This window comes from Aspergillus japonicus, assembly GCF_003184785.1.
Source record: "Aspergillus japonicus CBS 114.51 unplaced genomic scaffold BO86scaffold_1, whole genome shotgun sequence".
NCBI lineage: Eukaryota > Fungi > Ascomycota > Eurotiomycetes > Eurotiales > Aspergillaceae > Aspergillus > Aspergillus japonicus.
The window spans coordinates 531,936-549,698 of record NW_020291638.1 but is presented as its reverse complement, the minus strand read 5'-3'; the positions used below and the strand labels follow the sequence as shown (position 1 = coordinate 549,698).

The 17,763-nt window shown below is 52.6% G+C and overlaps 9 protein-coding genes across 9 annotated transcripts; 6 read left to right on the top strand and 3 right to left on the bottom strand.

The window, feature by feature from the left end:
• Positions 1–143: 143 nt before the first annotated feature.
• cbhB (putative 1,4-beta-D-glucan-cellobiohydrolyase) lies at positions 144–1,766 on the top strand (the record flags this gene model as incomplete). The annotated part of the gene is made up of 1 exon (XM_025667450.1): positions 144–1,766. One exon carries the CDS (start codon positions 144–146, stop codon positions 1,764–1,766), a length of 1,623 nt encoding a protein of 540 aa, XP_025533339.1.
• Positions 1,767–3,274: 1,508 nt separating this feature from the next.
• On the top strand, positions 3,275–4,736 carry egl2 (putative endoglucanase; the record flags this gene model as incomplete). The annotated part of the gene is made up of 5 exons (XM_025673184.1): positions 3,275–3,353; positions 3,417–3,628; positions 3,684–3,748; positions 3,807–3,904; positions 3,958–4,736. The coding sequence occupies 5 exons, from the start codon at positions 3,275–3,277 to the stop codon at positions 4,734–4,736; spliced, it is 1,233 nt and encodes a 410-aa protein (XP_025533338.1).
• A 557-nt stretch (positions 4,737–5,293) lies between these two features.
• BO86DRAFT_374467 (uncharacterized protein) lies at positions 5,294–6,235 on the bottom strand (the record flags this gene model as incomplete). Its single annotated transcript, XM_025670434.1, has 1 exon — positions 5,294–6,235. The coding sequence occupies one exon, from the start codon at positions 6,233–6,235 to the stop codon at positions 5,294–5,296; it is 942 nt and encodes a 313-aa protein (XP_025533337.1).
• Positions 6,236–7,428: 1,193 nt separating this feature from the next.
• BO86DRAFT_424158 (uncharacterized protein) lies at positions 7,429–8,334 on the top strand (the record flags this gene model as incomplete). The annotated part of the gene is made up of 4 exons (XM_025675440.1): positions 7,429–7,657; positions 7,724–7,959; positions 8,055–8,129; positions 8,230–8,334. Exons 1-4 carry the CDS (start codon positions 7,570–7,572, stop codon positions 8,332–8,334), a joined length of 504 nt encoding a protein of 167 aa, XP_025533336.1. The 5' UTR covers positions 7,429–7,569.
• A 3,072-nt stretch (positions 8,335–11,406) lies between these two features.
• On the top strand, positions 11,407–12,336 carry BO86DRAFT_424155 (V-type proton ATPase 16 kDa proteolipid subunit; the record flags this gene model as incomplete). Its single annotated transcript, XM_025675439.1, has 6 exons — positions 11,407–11,485; positions 11,563–11,575; positions 11,661–11,790; positions 11,844–12,000; positions 12,088–12,191; positions 12,266–12,336. Exons 1-6 carry the CDS (start codon positions 11,469–11,471, stop codon positions 12,334–12,336), a joined length of 492 nt encoding a protein of 163 aa, XP_025533335.1. The 5' UTR covers positions 11,407–11,468.
• Positions 12,337–12,427: 91 nt separating this feature from the next.
• BO86DRAFT_424150 (alpha/beta hydrolase) lies at positions 12,428–13,660 on the bottom strand. Its single transcript, XM_025675438.1, has 2 exons — positions 13,586–13,660; positions 12,428–13,514 (listed from the first exon to the last, which is right to left on the bottom strand). The coding sequence occupies exons 1-2, from the start codon at positions 13,589–13,591 to the stop codon at positions 12,609–12,611; spliced, it is 912 nt and encodes a 303-aa protein (XP_025533334.1). The 5' UTR covers positions 13,592–13,660; the 3' UTR covers positions 12,428–12,608.
• Positions 13,661–14,536: 876 nt separating this feature from the next.
• Positions 14,537–15,687, top strand: BO86DRAFT_424144 (uncharacterized protein; the record flags this gene model as incomplete). The annotated part of the gene is made up of 1 exon (XM_025675437.1): positions 14,537–15,687. One exon carries the CDS (start codon positions 14,540–14,542, stop codon positions 15,602–15,604), a length of 1,065 nt encoding a protein of 354 aa, XP_025533333.1. The 3' UTR covers positions 15,605–15,687.
• Positions 15,688–15,979: 292 nt separating this feature from the next.
• On the bottom strand, positions 15,980–16,288 carry BO86DRAFT_394239 (uncharacterized protein; the record flags this gene model as incomplete). Its single annotated transcript, XM_025673183.1, has 1 exon — positions 15,980–16,288. The coding sequence occupies one exon, from the start codon at positions 16,286–16,288 to the stop codon at positions 15,980–15,982; it is 309 nt and encodes a 102-aa protein (XP_025533332.1).
• Positions 16,289–17,212: 924 nt separating this feature from the next.
• On the top strand, positions 17,213–17,611 carry BO86DRAFT_374462 (uncharacterized protein; the record flags this gene model as incomplete). The annotated part of the gene is made up of 1 exon (XM_025670433.1): positions 17,213–17,611. One exon carries the CDS (start codon positions 17,213–17,215, stop codon positions 17,609–17,611), a length of 399 nt encoding a protein of 132 aa, XP_025533331.1.
• Between the last annotated feature and the right edge of the window lie 152 nt (positions 17,612–17,763).

The window sequence follows — 17,763 nt, the reverse complement described above, 5'->3', positions numbered from 1 at the left end:
TGTATAGACAGCAGAACTACATGAGCGATCAAGAAGATATAAAAGGCGATGCCATTCCCACGGTTTATTGTCGCCATCATCAGCTTCGATCATCATCTTCCTTCAGCTTCAAGCTTCAATCGTCCCTCGATCAGTTGGCAACCATGGTTGACTCTTTCTCCATCTACAAAACAGCTCTCCTGCTGTCCATGCTGGCCACCAGCAATGCGCAGCAGGTCGGCACTTACACCGCTGAAACGCACCCCAGCCTGACCTGGCAAACCTGCAGCGGCAGTGGTAGCTGCACTACCACCAGCGGCAGCGTGGTCATTGACGCCAATTGGCGCTGGGTGCACGAGGTTGGTGGCTACACCAACTGCTATAGCGGCAACACTTGGGACAGTTCGATCTGCTCCACCGATACCACCTGCGCGTCCGAATGTGCCCTCGAGGGTGCCACTTACGAGAGCACCTATGGTGTGACCACCAGCGGCTCGTCGCTCCGTCTCAACTTCGTTACTACCGCGTCGCAGAAGAACATTGGCTCGCGTCTGTATCTTCTCGCTGACGACAGCACCTACGAGACTTTCAAGCTTCTCAACCGCGAGTTCACCTTCGATGTCGATGTCTCGAACCTTCCCTGTGGATTGAACGGCGCCCTCTACTTCGTCTCTATGGACGCTGACGGTGGTGTTTCCCGCTTCCCCACGAACAAGGCTGGCGCCAAATACGGAACCGGATATTGCGACTCCCAATGTCCTCGGGATCTTAAGTTCATCGATGGTCAGGCCAACATTGAGGGCTGGGAGCCATCCTCGACCGATGTCAATGCGGGTACTGGTAACCACGGCTCCTGCTGTCCTGAGATGGATATCTGGGAGGCGAACAGCATCTCCAGTGCCTTCACAGCCCACCCTTGCGACTCGGTCCAGCAAACCATGTGCACAGGCGATACTTGCGGTGGCACTTACAGCGACACTACCGACCGTTACTCTGGTACTTGCGATCCTGATGGATGCGATTTCAACCCTTACCGCTTGGGCAACACCAACTTCTATGGTCCCGGAAAGACCGTCGACACCAGCAAGCCCTTCACGGTTGTGACGCAGTTCATTACCAATGATGGCACTGACACGGGTACCCTGACTGAGATCCGTCGTCTCTACGTGCAGAACGGTGTCGTGATTGGCAACGGCCCCTCGACCTACACTGCCGCGAGCGGCAACTCGATCACCGAGAGCTTCTGCAAGGCCGAGAAGACCTTGTTCGGCGACACCAACGTCTTCGACACCCACGGTGGACTGTCTGCCATGGGTGACGCCCTCGGCGACGGCATGGTCCTGGTGCTCAGTCTGTGGGACGACCACGCCGCTGACATGCTCTGGCTCGACAGCGACTACCCCACCACCAGCTCGGCTTCCAGCCCTGGTGTCGCCCGCGGTACCTGCCCCACCACTACCGGAAATGCCACCTACGTTGAGGCCAACTACCCGAACTCGTATGTCACCTACTCCAACATCAAGTTCGGCACCCTCAACTCGACCTACTCCGGCACCTCCTCCGGCGGCTCCAGCTCCAGCAGCACCACCTTGACTACCAAGGCCTCGACCAGCACCACTAGCTCCAAGACCACTACCACCACTTCCAAGACGTCCACCACCTCGAGCTCGTCCACGAATGTTGCCCAGCTCTACGGACAATGCGGTGGACAGGGATGGACTGGTCCCACCACCTGCGCCAGCGGCACTTGCACCAAGCAGAATGACTACTACTCGCAGTGCTTGTAGGCGGAGAAATGACTGTTGAAGCGATCTTGATGAGCAGGCAGGAGAGATCGACGAGGAATGAGTGAGATGGGAGAAAGTATGATGGCAATTTGTTACTTCCGGTAGGATCTCCAAGCTTAGGACTAGTCTAGCAAATGAAAGGCTGTTTTTTTTTTCTTATCACTGAACATGTATGAGACGAGGAGTACCGGTAACCAGTAAGGTAGTCAGCCTGTAGCTCGAAAGTTCAAGAACAAAGTTATGCAGGATTGCAGGGTTGCAGAAGTGCAGAAGTGCAGAAGTGCAGAAGAGCCGCCGAAGAAACTCAACCCCGCACGGTCATGTGCTCCTCACCTGATCCCTGATCCTCCCCCCCCCACTAATCGCGCTGATCGATCGATCTCTCTTCTCTAACTTTCCATCCAAATCTTGTGCACGTTCGCCTTCATTTTTACTGTTTCGAGGTGGTCAGTGAGATGGCTTGATATTGACAACTCTACGTCTTCCTTCTCCATTCCACCTGTCCCATATATTATCCCAGCTGGCGCAATGAAAGGCCTTTGCGAAATGAACTGAAATCCTCAATAGTGTGGGTCCTATGCTCGAATGAAACCAAAATTTCATTGAGGTTTTCATACATCCGGTGCACTATACCAGTAACAAAGTCCCAGTCCCTTGATTTCCGCTGGGATTTGAGGCAAGCGCCACAGCACCTGGTCCAATATATCAGTAGCGAAGTCCTAGTCCCTCAATTTCCGCAAGGATTTCACCCAAGCGCCACGATCCCATCCCCTCGAACAATGGAATAGTGCCGATAATTCCTCAGGGGCACCTGACCACACACCACGCCACCGACGTTTCGGCAGTCATCAAACCATGCTAATAACCAACGCCAAGCGCGTGCATTAGCGCCGGTGGGTTTTTTGCCGGGAAAAGGAACAATGCCCTGGAATATGCAGCGCCAAGCAACGTGGGTGGACGGGATATTCTCCGCATCACGAATTTTTGTTGGGCCTTCTTGTACAATCTTAACAAGCTTGGGTTGGCACGGATGCAGTGGCCTCCCCTCTCGTCCCTATATCACTCACCACTAAGCGAGGTCAGACGAACTGCAGTCCTGGTCTGGCCCCTCGCACCATTCCGGATCGGCAAAGGCATGCCTAATCCGTCGCTGTTCTGCAGTGGGGCTCAGGCACCACGGGGAAATGATGGTCTGTGCGGGACAAGAAATTGCCGTGACGGATTTGTCTCCGCGTTATTTCGGATCTGGGGTCTGGGGTCGCTGTCACTGCTTCCTCCATGCTGTGTGTGTGTGTGTGTGTGTGTGTGTCATCGACAGCGGCTGACGGCCCGAGAGTCCGTCTTCGCGAGCAACGGAGTCGATGTCGCTCGTCCTTGTCGTTGTATGTCAGGGATTGATCTCGGCAAGATGGCTCCTGTCTGTAAGGTATAAGTTGAGGTGGTGAAGCTCGATGGGAATGGAGGAAGGACTGTAGCAATCCAGCATCAGCGTCGTTGTTTTGGACACTATGAAGTTCACCGTTTTGGCACTGCTTCTCTCTCAAGTGTGGGCGGCCCCTCAGGCCAAACGCTCCTCCAATTTTCTCTGTAAGGGCCGCCGTCCATCATTCAGCTTTCAAGTCGCCAGAGACCTATACTGACTGCAGGTAGGGCTTGGAAGCAATGAGTCCGGCGCAGAGTTTGGCCAGGCCAACATCCCCGGTGTATTGGGGACTGACTACATCTGGCCTGATGCGAGTAAGATCCAGGTCTTGGTGAATGCGGGCATGAATATCTTCCGCGTTCCGTTCATGATGGAGCGCCTGATTCCGACTTCCTTGACCGGGGCGGCGGATGCCACTTACCTGGCGGATCTCAAGGCTGTAGGTCTTGGTATTGTGGTTGAATCATCGACTTCATACTAATCGTCGTGATCAGACTATCGAGTCTATCACCAGCCTCGGAGCCTATGCGGTCGTTGACCCCCATAACTTTGGACGATAGTAAGCAAGCTTTATCCCGATTCTCTCAGGAATTCTAACTTAGATGTGCTTGTGTTAGCTATGGAAACATTATCACGTCTACGTCCGATTTTGCCGCATTCTGGACCACTGTTGCTAAGGTGTTCGCGTCAAACGACCATGTCATTTTCGACACCAGTACGTCTCCTTTTGTCCCTCTGCACATTACCGGACTAACAAAGATCACGCAGACAATGAGTACCACGATGAAGACCAAACTCTTGTCTTCGACCTCAACCAGGCAGCGATCACTGCCATTCGTGCTGCCGGCGCGACCAGCCAGTACATCTTCGTGGAGGGCAACTCCTACAGCGGCGCCTGGACCTGGACAACCTACAACACCAACCTCGTCAACCTGACTGACCCCTCGGACAAGATCATCTACGAGATGCACCAGTACCTCGACAGCGATGGCTCCGGCACGAGTTCTGACTGCGTGAGCACCACGATCGGCGCCGAGCGCGTCGCCGCCGCCACCACCTGGCTGCGCCAGAACGGCAAGCGCGCGGTCCTGGGCGAGTTCGCCGGCGGCGCCAACAGCCAGTGTCTGACGGCCGTGACAGGGATGCTGGACGCGCTCAGCGCCGCCAGCGACGTGTGGCTGGGCGCGCTGTGGTGGTCGGCCGGACCCTGGTGGGGCACCTATATCTTCAACATGGAGCCGACGACCGGCACCGCCTACACCTACTATCTGTCCCTGCTGCAGAGCTATGTGCCCGGTGGTTCGTCGGGAACCACGACCACGACTGCCGTGGCCACCACCACTACCAGCAAGGCCTCCACGACGAGCACTACCACTACCAAGACCACCACCACTAGCACCAAGACGACTACCACCGCTACCTCCACCTCCACTGCCGTGGCGCCTCTTTACGGCCAGTGCGGTGGTATCGGATGGACTGGGGCGACGACATGCGCTAGTGGCTCTACTTGCACTAAGCAGAATGACTATTACTCACAGTGCCTGTAGGCGGGGAGATGACCGTTGGGGATATGTCCATTGGCTCTTTCGCTCAGAATTCTTGATATGCCGTCTACTATACTGATAGTCTTTTGAGAATGTGAGAGACTTGGGAAATTCGACCCCTTTGGACCTCTTCAGTTCGAAGCCGTAAAGGTGGCTTGTGTGGTGTGACAAGAGGTTTTATGTATCCCTGTAGACATCTCCTGAAGTACTATACAAAACCATTCAAGTATTGCACTAGACCGAATGGAATAGGCCAGCTTGGTGGAAAGTCTCGTTTCTTTCGAACGAAATGGATAAATTCATGATTGAGTGTGAAAAAGGTGTGGAGCAACCGGGCAACAAGATTGCTGACTTGAAAACCGCAAAAGGAGGTCTCCAAATATGATATTCATTCTTGCGAATGACAAGGACCTAGAGCAAATTCTGAAACAGTATGAAGGGAGTGTGGTGGGCAGAAAGGAGACAGCAAAGGGGAGAGAGAGAAAAGAACTTCCTCCCTGCCCATTCTACCAACCAAACTTGCCTTCGGAAAGCTTGAAATCGTGGAAAGAGACCGCAAGTCATTTGAAGATCATGAGAGCGAGTTCGATTAATGTTGCATGCGCAAAGACCACATCCCTCTCACGCGGCGCTACTGGCTGCCTGCCAATGACCCGGTTAAACTCCAGAACTACCGGTGGTCCCTGAACAGAGGGGGGTGTAGTTCCCACCTTGACCACCGTAGTGGTGATGCGTTGGGGAACAAAGCCAGGCCCGCCGGCGGCGACGCGCGCCCGAGTGCTTGGCTGGCGCTGCGGGAAATACTTTTCTATTGTGAGCGTCTGATCAGACCGTGAGACTTTCAGGAGCAAGACAAGCAATACCCTGCCGCCTGAATTCGCAATCCACCAGTTAACATCCTGGCGGAGTCGAGACAAGGACTCGGAGAGCCCGCTTTCTATCACAAAATGGGGCCAGTCGGTGCCGGTGGGTCTCAGCAGTCCATTCCTGTACGAAGAGTCTGCTTCCTTCCGAGACGCCGAGCGCGCCGTATATCGCCCGGCTCCGGTAGGTTCACGCTCCATGACGCGGACTCCCATATTCGTCAAAGCAGTCACGGTCTCCTCGGCAAAACTGCGGTGCGCCTTCTCATGGTGGAGAGTTGGAACCTTGATCAAAAGGGTCTCGATATCAGGAAAATAGGTGAGACGAACAGCCGCTCGCAACTGGTCGCGGCTTTCTTCCAACAGACGGAGATCATCGGCCGACACATGTTTGAATGAGATGTACTGATTGGCGTCGCGCTGCCTTAGCCGGTCCTGAAGAGCGGCGATCTCCCGATTCAGGTCTTGTAGTCCTCTGTAAGTCTGTGGTGGATACTGGCCTGTCATGGCCAGCACGGTCGATGGCGGGACGGGGTAGGAGGTGGTTCGCATGGTCTCGGTGCCAGATGAGCGTGAAGATGACAACTCCGTCATCGGCGTCGACTCGTCGTTGCCCGTTGTTGTCGAACGTGAAAGCATCTTGTCTCGAGCTATTGTAAGTTAGCAAGGTTCATCGTGACGTAAGTTTACCTCAAACCTTCGGAACAGAATAGTAGTGATAACGGGTTATGGAATGATTGGTAGGTTATTGGCGGTGTGTAACAGTCAAGTAGCCTGAAGATCTTGCTCGTTCACGATATCGGCCAGGAGCATGGATAGAAAGCAAAGAAAAGAGAGTAGATGATGTTCTGGTGGAGGAACTAGGATGTACATCCTCTGTAGACTTCGTTCAGGATGGCGACAAAATGAATGAGACTGACTCTGACCCAGTGAATTGTCCTGGATATAAAACTGTGAGTATTGCTTTGTAAAGATTTATCCACTGTAACTATATCAGTTCACTTGTATACTGTTGGTGTCCTCAGACCCTGAAGACACGTGATCTATAGCTATTCACTAAGCAGGTTAGCTATGTGTTAGGTCTAACACTAATCAGAAAATGAACATTGTTGCATACAGCTACAAACAGCATTATTTCAGCGGAGAATGCTAATCTCTAATCTTCCTCATTTCATGTGACCATATACTCCAGAATTGTTATCCTGCCAAGAAGTTCAATCCACCTTATTTCCCAAAGCCTCATTACCATTGTTCCATCACTTCCCACTTTCTATTCTTTTTATCTTCTCCGCATCCTCTCTTCACCTTGACGGCGCCTCCATGCTTTCCCCTGGAGGAAAACGAACCAGCATCAGCTGTTTCCGCATTAGGCCCCTCGCGCATTCTCTCTTGGGCATTTGACATGCAAAGCGTGGTCCACCTCGAAATTGAACTCGACGCCATGGCACATATGGCGCACCCTGGCCACCTCTGATGGCATCTGCTGACCTTGTAGCTGGTGCTGGCATCTCGACTACGATTCAACCCCAAACTATAAGAGACAAGGGGCCATGGCAACTCGTCCGCAAGCCAAGAGGATCAGCTCAAGAAGAGAATTGGATAGACCGGATTTGATGACTCTCCTCATGCGGACGCGTGCATAAAAGCCCTTGTGCTTGTGCCGCCGCGTTCAGCCATTGTTGCACATTAGGTCAGGCGTCTGGTAAGGCGACGCTGCCACAAGCCGGGTATCGAAACCCATGTCCTCTTTTTGTCTTTGAGATGCTAGTCCCGCACGTCTGGTCGTGTAGCGAAGCTACTAAGCTCTCAATGCATGCAGCCGCCACATCCATCTTCTTCACACCTCTTATTGAATTGCACCATGGCCATCAAAGGGGTGGATTGTCGGCCGGGCTACACATCCGAGAGATGCGCTCGCTCGGCGGCTGCAACCGAGCCCCGTCCACTTCCACTGCGGGAACTGCTTCCGAACCATGCCAAAGCATTCATATATAGTTCCAAAACGGATTCAGTTTGATTCAGTCTTCCAGGTCATTCTTAAGAAAGATCGAAGAAGCAGAAGTAAGTACCTTGACCGTACGTTTGGTTCAGAAAATTAGTTAATCGGTGAAAACACTAAATGGGCAGTGTCGAACAAGCTTGTCCCCCTCACCGTCATCAAAGGCGCCGGCCACGAGTTCATCCCTCTCCCCGCGGGCCAGAACGCCACGACAGCCGATTTCCACTCCATCCGCACCCAGACGGCCGACTCTCCCTCCTACTTCACTTCGGGATTCTACAAGATCGAGGCGGGCCCCCACCGACCCGCGCACTATGCTTTCGAGGAGACCAAGTATGTCTTGAGTGGGCAGATCGATGTTTTGGTATGTTGCCCTCTCCCCCTTCCCTCAACCGCCTCTCTTTTGCCCCGTTCCTGGGAGACAGTAGAAACTGACGATGATGGATGATTGATCCACAGGATGAGGCAACCGGAATCACCCACCATCTAGTCCCCGGTGACTTTGCATTCTTCCACGTCGGCTCCAAAGTTCAGGTAAGATAACAAACCCCTTAGGGTCATGGAAAGGACATTCCCGTCCGATAGAACAGCGGCACGAGCTGATCATCGTTTGTCTTCTTGGATTGTCCTTTAGTTCTCGACCAAGTCCCACGGATTTGCCTTTTATGCTGTCACTCGACCCGTTCGGTCCCCGCACCCTAACCTTGTCGGCCGAGAGGAGGATAAAGCCCGGCTGTGAGGAGAGACATATCAATAAGACCCTGTCTTGCAATCACCATATTTCAAGATTACAATCCATTTAACAACGCTATGCAGGGGTTGTGTCATGTGCAAATTTAAGAGAATATGGCGATTCACACTTGAACGGATCCTCTTAGTCTTTTCTGAGATTAGGCCGCGGGGAGCGACGGAGACCAGACGAAGCTAGAAGAGTCTTGCTGTGTGACGCAGGAGGTGGGGCCTGTTCGAGCGAGGGGCCACGACATGGTAAGGCTGTACGAGGAGGCGGGTCGAGTTTGATGACTCTACATTTAAGGACCCATGTAGCGCAGAAGGGCTTTTCTAGGGCCTGCATTTCTATAGTAAGATTCAATACTGACAAGCTGTTCTGACAAAAATCGCCTATACACAAAACATGAGAAGGGTCACAGAGGGTTAGGCAAGACAAACATAATACTTCAAGTGGATACCTTCTATATGTGAATATAGTGAAACAGCTTTTCTCCAAGCGACAGGTCTGCGGCTATTCATTGGGTCACAGCAGCTCAATTCACTATGTAAGGAAGAATCTTCCAGGCCCTTCGTCGTCTTCTTCCCCTAGAACGTCCTCTACGGTCTCTCACTCTTCCTAATCACCAGGCTAACAAATATTTCGAACGATACCTTCAGTTTTTCGCCCTAATGGACCGTAACTTGCCTCTTGGCACCTACTTGACGACGAAAAGGGTTGCAAATGAAATCTCTCTCATTTTCATGTCCTCCTGCATTATCCAAGACAGCCTATTTAGATACCGACAAGAGAACGCTTACAGCTCTTGAGACTGCTCTCCGTGATCTGACAGCCGAAAACGGGCAGACTGTCAGATGGCACGATCGGCTAGAGGAGTATGACCTCGCGCACACCGGTCTTCCCTCTCTGATGCATTGACACCACACGCTTCGTCGTACCAGGGCCCCTTGCAACCTTCTGTGATGATATTATTTCACGCATAACTTGTTACCCTAAGTTCTTATCACAGGGGAGTGCAATCAGATAACGGAAGAATCCTCACAGGGCCGACGCCCTACAGGTCCGGCCTTCAGCTTCGCTGGCAATGACCGGCCAGTATCTATGGGCTTTCTTTTTCTCATCTCCACACCTCCCTCAGATAGTACTGGCGCTCGGTTTAAGTCTCCACTCTTCATTGTTCAAACTTAAAGATCTTTATCTACATCTATCAGGGGTATATGGAAGACACCATAGACATCGCGCCAGAAACGAAATATGTGATCAGGGCAGAGTTAATCGAAAATATCAGCGCTCTGACTTGAATTTGAAACGTTGACAGCGCAACCTGGGCCTGTCCTTGGCTTTCCGATCTGGAACGCCTTCAAGAGTTGCTCGACGCTATTGAGGGATCTCGACGTAAAGAGGATCACAGAATTGTGATTCAGCTATCTTGTCGCGTCACCTCATCTCGGCATTATTCCGCTGTTTAGTTTCGCTCGGTTACTCCTTTATTCCCACCGTTTGTTCAGAATGATTCCCCTTTGGTCTGCCGGAAGGAAGCCGCCTGTTCCGAATCTACAGATGAACTAAACCCGCCCTATCCCTGCCTTCACGGTGGTAAAAAGGCCATGGAGTCTGGATCGAACGAATCCGCAGACGCACCGCCCCAGTGGAACAAAACGGCCTAATCCCTCAATCTGCGCTTTCTGAATATTCTGACATGGCCATTTGACCCTGGGGAGATAGGCTGGCTATCCTTCGGCGTTCTTGCTTTCCGTCGCGCTGCTCTTGGAAAACCATTAGCTATTCGAATGTCAAGCAGCACAGCGACAAAGTCAATGGCGATTTTGACTCTCCGGATGCCATGCCTGAACGGCGTATTTTCCGCGAAGAAAAAATCGTCTGCAAGGCGCACCACTCACCATGGAAACCCCACAAAGGAGGATAAGAAGCGATGGATAACGTGAGTGGGTGGCAATACAGCTATGTGAGGCCATTAGAGAAACTACCTCGGTATCTCTCGAAGAATTGATTGAGATGGCGCAGGTGGTCCTGAGATGCCCCTGCGATATCGACGGATAAATATTTTCTCGGTTTCCCCTCTATGGAAATACTCGTTCAGAATGTCAAGGCGTTCGACATGACGGATGAACAATATCTAATGGCGTGCATTGGATATTGGGTACTTCTATCCCAACATGCCTTCGTCATGGGGACGTAAGGAACCTGTCGAGCATGACGGCAAGGCCTACTCTCGAAACGCTCAGGCGTTCTGCAAAGGTCTTTGCGTAGCATCGATTGCACGAGACGCAGTCACTATGACCCAGAATACGGATACTCTCTTCCGCGGTGAAGGAGCGAAGAACCGGTGAAGCAGATAGTAAGCTTCCTAGGCAGCAGGACCTCGGTCAACTGGACTAAGGACCTTCCTCCCTCGTCATATTGATTCAACTGATTGGTCTATTGTTTGTGGAGACATTTGCATCTCTGATAGTGTGAGTGGTGACGCACCTACCAGGGTATTCAGTAGCGTAATATAGACGAACGTTGAATATCTATAGCTACCTTCAGTTTGAATCTGGCATTGCATACGTATGTCTATTTTCTTTTTGACACGATCTGGGAATTAAGCAAGGCCCTAGAATGCGACAGCCAAGCAATGCTTTATCTCAAGCATACGACAAGAATTGCAGGCGGCTTCCGTACCCTGGGATGTTGCCTGACAGCATACGGCCCTGCGTCGCTAGCCTACTAAACACGTCACCTTGCACCTAAGCCATTACATCGAATGCTACTTGATCTAGGCACAAAGGAACATCGTGGCCCAGTGGCCAGTGGTGCAGTACAGTATCCAAATCCGGTTAGTGCCTTTATATGCCCTAGCTAAGAGCTGGTGAAGTCAGTACTAAATCAATCTACCCCTCTCGACTAGTTGAACTACACTGTAATCTAAACAGGCTGCAATGTTTAAAGAGCCCGTCAAGATGCGACGAGGGACTGTCGTGGTCGCCTGCATGGAGTGGAGGGCGGCAACATGACGTGTGGAAGTTCCCCGACTGACGTTGTTATAAATCCAGGTGATGTGCCCTAGCTTACTGGCAACCCCGATCACCCAGGTTCTAGCAAGCCTGAAAGTATATGGACTGGATGCCAGACCATTCATAATGCCGTCAGAATATTGGTAAGCGAATCCCAAGCAAATGCAAATAACTTTGCAGGATCAAAATGACAACAGCAGTACTAATGAAACCCCCATAGCCCCGTCTATGCAGTAAGAGCCCTTTCCCTCTCATATCACCACCCAAGGCCCATTCTCATAACCGAAAGTCGGAGGCATTAACTCTTGTGGATGATAGCCGTTCTTCGGAGCCCTGGGATGCACCAGTGCCATCGTCTTCACTGCCTGTGGGGCAGCCTACGGAACGGCGAAGGCTGGCGTCGGCGTTTGCTCCTCGGGAGTCCTCCGCCCTGACTTGATAGTGAAGAGTGAGCTCTGCGAGACGGGAATCTTTTGTTCAATTGCTAAGAATACCGCCCAGACATCGTGCCCATCGTCATGGCCGGTATTCTCGGGATCTACGGCTTGGTGGTGTCGGTCCTGATCGCCAACAACCTCTCTCAAGAAGTAGCTCTCTACACTAGTCTTCTCCAGATGGGTGCTGGTCTCGCGGTCGGACTGTGTGGACTAGCTGCGGGGTAAGTGAAGCAGGTTCTCCAAGATCAGTTTTCTGCGGTGTTGGCTCTCTTTCTGCGTGGTGGGACTGACACAGAAGGGCTCATTAGGTTTGCGATTGGAATTGTCGGCGACGCGGGCGTGAGAGGCACAGCCCAGCAGCCGCGGCTTTATGTCGGCATGGTTCTGATTTTAATTTTTGCCGAGGTCTTGGGTAAGTGGGAATAGAAATGTCTTATTTCTGGTCCCTAGTCAGGTGTGCTGAAGGAAGCTAATCCAACTGGGTAGGCCTGTATGGCTTGATCGTTGCTCTCCTGATGAACTCCAGAGCAATTGTGACGGACTTCAAATGCAGCTGAGGCAGCCTTCACTTCCTTGTGATCAAAGGGGAAGAAGAAATTAGGGAATGGGAAGCAGCAAACATGACCACGAAATATTCCACCCTCGCTTCACCACTACTGACTTCGATTCCTGTCCGATGGACTATCTCTAATACTGCAGCTAACTTTCGAGATAGGTCTAACATTATTGTACAGTAGAAGTCAAATGTTGCATGAACATTTTATCTAGAAATGGCTTGAAAACAGGACAAGCTCATAACAAGTATCACCAACACAAAGTAAGGGAACTCTCAGGACATGTACTTGTCAAACCATCCCAGCATCCTTTCCGGGTGCTCACCAAAATAGTTGTAGCCATCAAACCGCCTGGTAGTCCCTTCAATCCAAAACAACTCCTTCTCACGAGCCCCGATGCCATCATAGATCGTTTGAATGTCATCAGGGACAACAGACGAGTCTCTGTGGACCTGAGCCACCATGGTTGGCACCGTGACCGCCTTCGTGTACGGAATCGGAGTCAGCTCGTCGATGTGAAGACCAGTCAGATGGAAGATCTTAGTGTCGAAGGCCTCGGCGGCTGCCTTGGGATCCAGGCCCGCGTTCTTCGCGCCAACCTCCACAAAGACCCGGCTGGAAACCGGCTGCAGAGCAATAAGCGCCTTGATATCCTTCAAGTACCCGGGGAATTTGTCGAACGCAACAATCGTGGAGTTGGCGCCCAAGCATCGACTCAGGAGCCCGATCTCCATATGGGCGGTATCCGGACGCGAGCGGGCGTACTGGATCGAGCCCACGACGTCCCGGGCCTCGAACAGCCCAATGCCCACAATACCGCCGGAGCCGGCGCCGCTCCGTCCGTGGTTGCGCAGATCGTAGCAGAGGACGTTGTAGCCAGCATCGTGCAGGGCCTTGTAGTCCTTGATGAAGTTGACTTCGAAGCCGCCGAACATCTCGAACCCGGGGAGGTGGCCCGGGTAGCCGGACCGGTTGCAGGGCATGGGGTGGTTGGCGATGATCAACTTGTTGGAGCCCTTGGCAGGAATGTACCAGCCTTCGAGAACCACACCATCTAGCGATGGGAACCAAACCTCCTCGTATTCGAGGCCTTCCTCGTCCGGCCGACGGAGGATGGGCGAGCGCAAACCGTGCGCGAAGAATTGGGCGAGCGGGCCAGCATAAGCGTCAACATCGGCGGCCTCCATTGAGCATTAGTACACTGCAGCTGTGGTGGCCGTGTTGGAAATCTTTCTTGGGGGCTTTGACTTACGGCCATGATGATCGATGAATTGTATGTGATAATGGATATGGAGATGAAAAGATAGGATGAGAAGCAGAAATCAAGTTATCAGGGTGATTGTATGCTGGAGAGGAATTATGATCGAGTCGGTTCGAGCGTTATATAGTTATAGAGAGTCATTTGCGTCATCCACCTGTTAGCCGGAGATAGGAGGATATCACCGACATGAACGGTCTTGGCGACTCTGTAAGCGAGAGAGGGCGTCTAAGCTACAAATCAGGGTCCAGCTTGCAAGCTGATTATGTTTGAACAGGTGGATCCCCGAGTAAGCCGACTCCGAAATATTTCGGGGTGGAGAAAGTGAACATCTCGGCATTGGACTTGAGCTCCGGCATATCAGCGGAGACTATGTGGGCCAGGGACAAAATACAACATACATATTTTTGGTCCTTCACTACCGAGTCATGAAGATCAAATATGACTAATCAATCTACTTCTGAAGACTACAACACTCCTGGACCGATTCCGTTAAGGGCTGATGGAGAAATCCTTCAATATACCCTTGTTGGAACTGGCCGTGCGGCGAGCTGCCACGTGACTCTCATCGCACTGGTGGCCAGGTTCAACTCTTTCATTCACCTTTTCATACTAGGTACTAGGACTGTACCACCCTACTATTCATGGGTTCTTGATTAGGTGGCCTTGAGAGCTCACCGCTTCGCGCACCATGGGATGCCTGGCAGTCGACCTCGGAATGCTTCAGCCTTACTCGGAATTCACCGTCTTCAACGCTATCATCAAGCAATATCTACTGGACCCTGAGTAAGTCAATAAAGATTTCTTTGACGGAAGAACCCAAGCAGACAAACATACTCATGTGCACGGGTGCATAGAAAAAGCATATAAAGTCCCAAAGCTCACCTCAATACGCGAGAAGCTTCACCCCAAACCACCCCCACCGCAGCCACAACAACCACAACAACAATGCCCTTAATACCCGGCGAGCTGATCCTCCAGATTATCGACTGTCTCTTCCCTTCCACTTCGCGCAAGATACACTCCCCGAGCGACATTGTGACACAGACCTTGCTCAGTCTCACCCTGGCATGCAAGCTCACTCACCACCCCGCGCGACGACTGCTCTTCCAGCACTGCCTTTACATCGACTCGCGGGAGCGACTGGACCAGCTGGTGGACGAAAGCGGGTACTTTGGGGGAAACAGCGAGACCACCACCAACGATCAAGCCCACCAGTCTCCGCAAATTCCGTCTTACTCGCTGTACCTGGCCCCATTCCCGCTCGATCAGCTCGATGACGCCCACACAGTGCACCAGGTTGACCGACTGCTCTCGCAGGTCGGGGCTACCCTCCGAAGCCTCGTCATCGACATCCCACTCCGATATCTGTGCCCAGAAGACGACGTACATGGCCTCCGCGCAATCCTCCGCGCCGCGTTCTCCCACCTCCCCGCGCTGGAGGATTTCTGCTCCGTCCAGGACGAGCTCTACCTAGAAGCGGGGGAGATCATCGAGGAACCCCCCGTATGGCCCACCTGGCCGCGCCTGCGCCGCCTCGCACTGTACAACGCCTGCGTGAACGGTGAATTTGTAGATAGTCTGCTACAGTGCTCGTCACATCTCACGCATGTGGTTCTCACGCGACCCGATTGCTACATGGACGAAGCGCTGCCCTCCGGCGTGGCGGATCGTCTCCCATGGCCAGGGTTGCAACGGGTGCTGGTCGTCAACACCAGGGAGGACCACCTCCGCGACGCTCGTAACCGCGACGACTATCTTCCAGCAGCCCTAGGGCAAACCAGCTTCTGGTCCCGGCTGCACCTCGCCCAGCAGGCTTCGAGACGGACCGATGACTCCGGAGAAGGGGTGGTCGGAGGGGCACGAATAGCCTACGCGGACGTGCCTGTACCCTCGGGGCAAGGAGGGGGGGACGATGATATTCCTCTGTCACAGGAGTGGGTTTGCGCGCGGGCAGTGGATGGAACATTGTGGGAGTTTCCGGGATTGCCATATCCCGACCAGTATATGTAAAAAAGGGGAGATTCCGTTGGAAGCAACCCTAGGGATCTTGTTGTTGGACTCGATGAATAGCAACCTGGAAACTCAAATTCAAGATATCTTCCCCGCCTACAAGCTCAACACACGATAACCCTCATTAGGACCCTACCGGTGACCGAAAGAAAGAAGAACAAAGAACAAAAACAGCGAATCAAAGAAAAGTGAAAGAGAGAAAAAAGAAAAGAAGCAAAACCGGCCATGCGCTGAGCAAATCATCCCATACTACACGAAACACTCGCCCTTCTCCATCCGCAACTTTGACAGTTGCCCAGAATAGCAATACGCCACCCCATCCCGCACGCACAGATAGCTCCTGCCACCCTTATTCCCGCAGTTGTGCGACGCCATTTACCCTCTACTTCTGGCCGGGTGGCAGTGCCCGTTGAATCGCGGCTTGACCCTCTTGATCTTGGTGCAGTTCTGACAGTGGGTTGTCGCGGCGCTCGCGTCGGGGTCGGCTGGGCTCCCGTCCGTAGCATTACTTCCGGCGGCCGGGGGGCCTTCGACGGGCGAGACGTCTTGCAACGCCAGGTCTCTGTTGGGGTCGCAGCTCCTGAGAGGCTCGGCGAGGGAAAGGGAGAGGGAGAGGAGAGAGAGGAGGATGAGGGGTGGGATGTAGGTGAGACGCATTCTGTCTGTGCTGGTTAGGTCTTTCATGCCGAGGGTACAGGAAGCAGATTAAAGCGAGTATAGCATTGAAAGAGCTCATACTTATCGCACTGGGTCCACAATAGTATCAAGTCAAAAGGTCAGTGAGGTTGTTTGTGCCGTAATATATCTTTCAATCAGTTTGGTCGCTTGGTCTCCAGCACCCTTTAGCTGGCACACCATGTGGCCTTTTATACCTGCCCCGAGCCGCCAAACATCCATTTTATGTATCCTTTCCCGAGGCATGGAAAGTGCGAACAAAGTATCAGAAAAGGAGAATCCGGGGCAGCAAAGTTTGCTTAACCTACAGTTGTTCAGCTTCCCATCGGGACTATGCCTTAGCCGCACATCTGCAACTATGTAGTGATGTGATTGGGTTGGGCAGAAAGATCAAACGATGAGACAAACAGTGGGCACTCGGATGGCTTCTACGACGGGATACTGAAACAAGCAGGATAGAGAACCTTAATTCGCACTTACCGATGCGCTGCCGTTTGCAATGCTGACTGCTCCTCTAGCACCCACGTTCTGTGTCAACGCTTGCTTCAATACTAACGTTATGTACAACTTGCATTACGGGGACAATGACATGAAAGAATGCCAAGCAGGCAAATCAGGGGATTCTGGTCAGCGGTGTTGGTCAGGTTGGTCCGTTTGGACTATCATGCCGTTGCGAGACACGCGGCGTTGACTACGTCAGAGGCAGACAGCGAAGAGCAAACGAAGGTGACCTCACCTAGGAAATATCGTGTTTATGACTCCCGCCCATCGGCCACCAATATCCATGGCCATTCCTTTTGACGTGAACACTAGAGTCCCCTTCCTAGTTCCATTTCCGGCGTCTCTCAGACGACAGAACCCCGCTAACCATCTGTTTGGACCCATTTCCCAGCTTTGCAGAAGAGAACCAACGCAGAACACCAGCGTCAAAGTATGTCAGAGACAGCCGAGCTCACCCCGGAGCTACGCATTACCGACGAATGGCCGTGGGACACGGGCTGTGCTCAGTTCATGGTTGTGAAGCTGCCAGACGAGGCGTACAGGGTCGTGGTCCGCGACTGGATGTCCTTAGTCGAGAGCGCCATGAGACTGTGGGTCGACGAGCGGCAGCAGCAGCCCGACCTTCTCGATAAGCGCATGGCGCTGATGGTAGTCTACCCGGGCCGCCGCGTTCACTTCCTGGTCGAGCCCCTGCCGAACATAATACCTGTCCTATTCCGTTATCATGGCCGCCGGGAGTTCCGCTTGGATGAGGACGACATCGACAACTGCAAAGCGGCATGGCTCACCGTGGCTCGTTTCATCATGAACGGCGAAGGCGAGATCGTCTGAGGAGCCGTGGACTGGACAGCTTGTTGGAAAGTGTGTGTGGTGGCTGTTGGAATGCAGAAGAAGAAGAAGAAGAAGAAGAAGAAGAAGAAGAAGAAGAAGAAGAAGAAGAAGAAGAAGAAGAAGAAGAAGAAGAAGAAGAAGAAGAAGAAGAA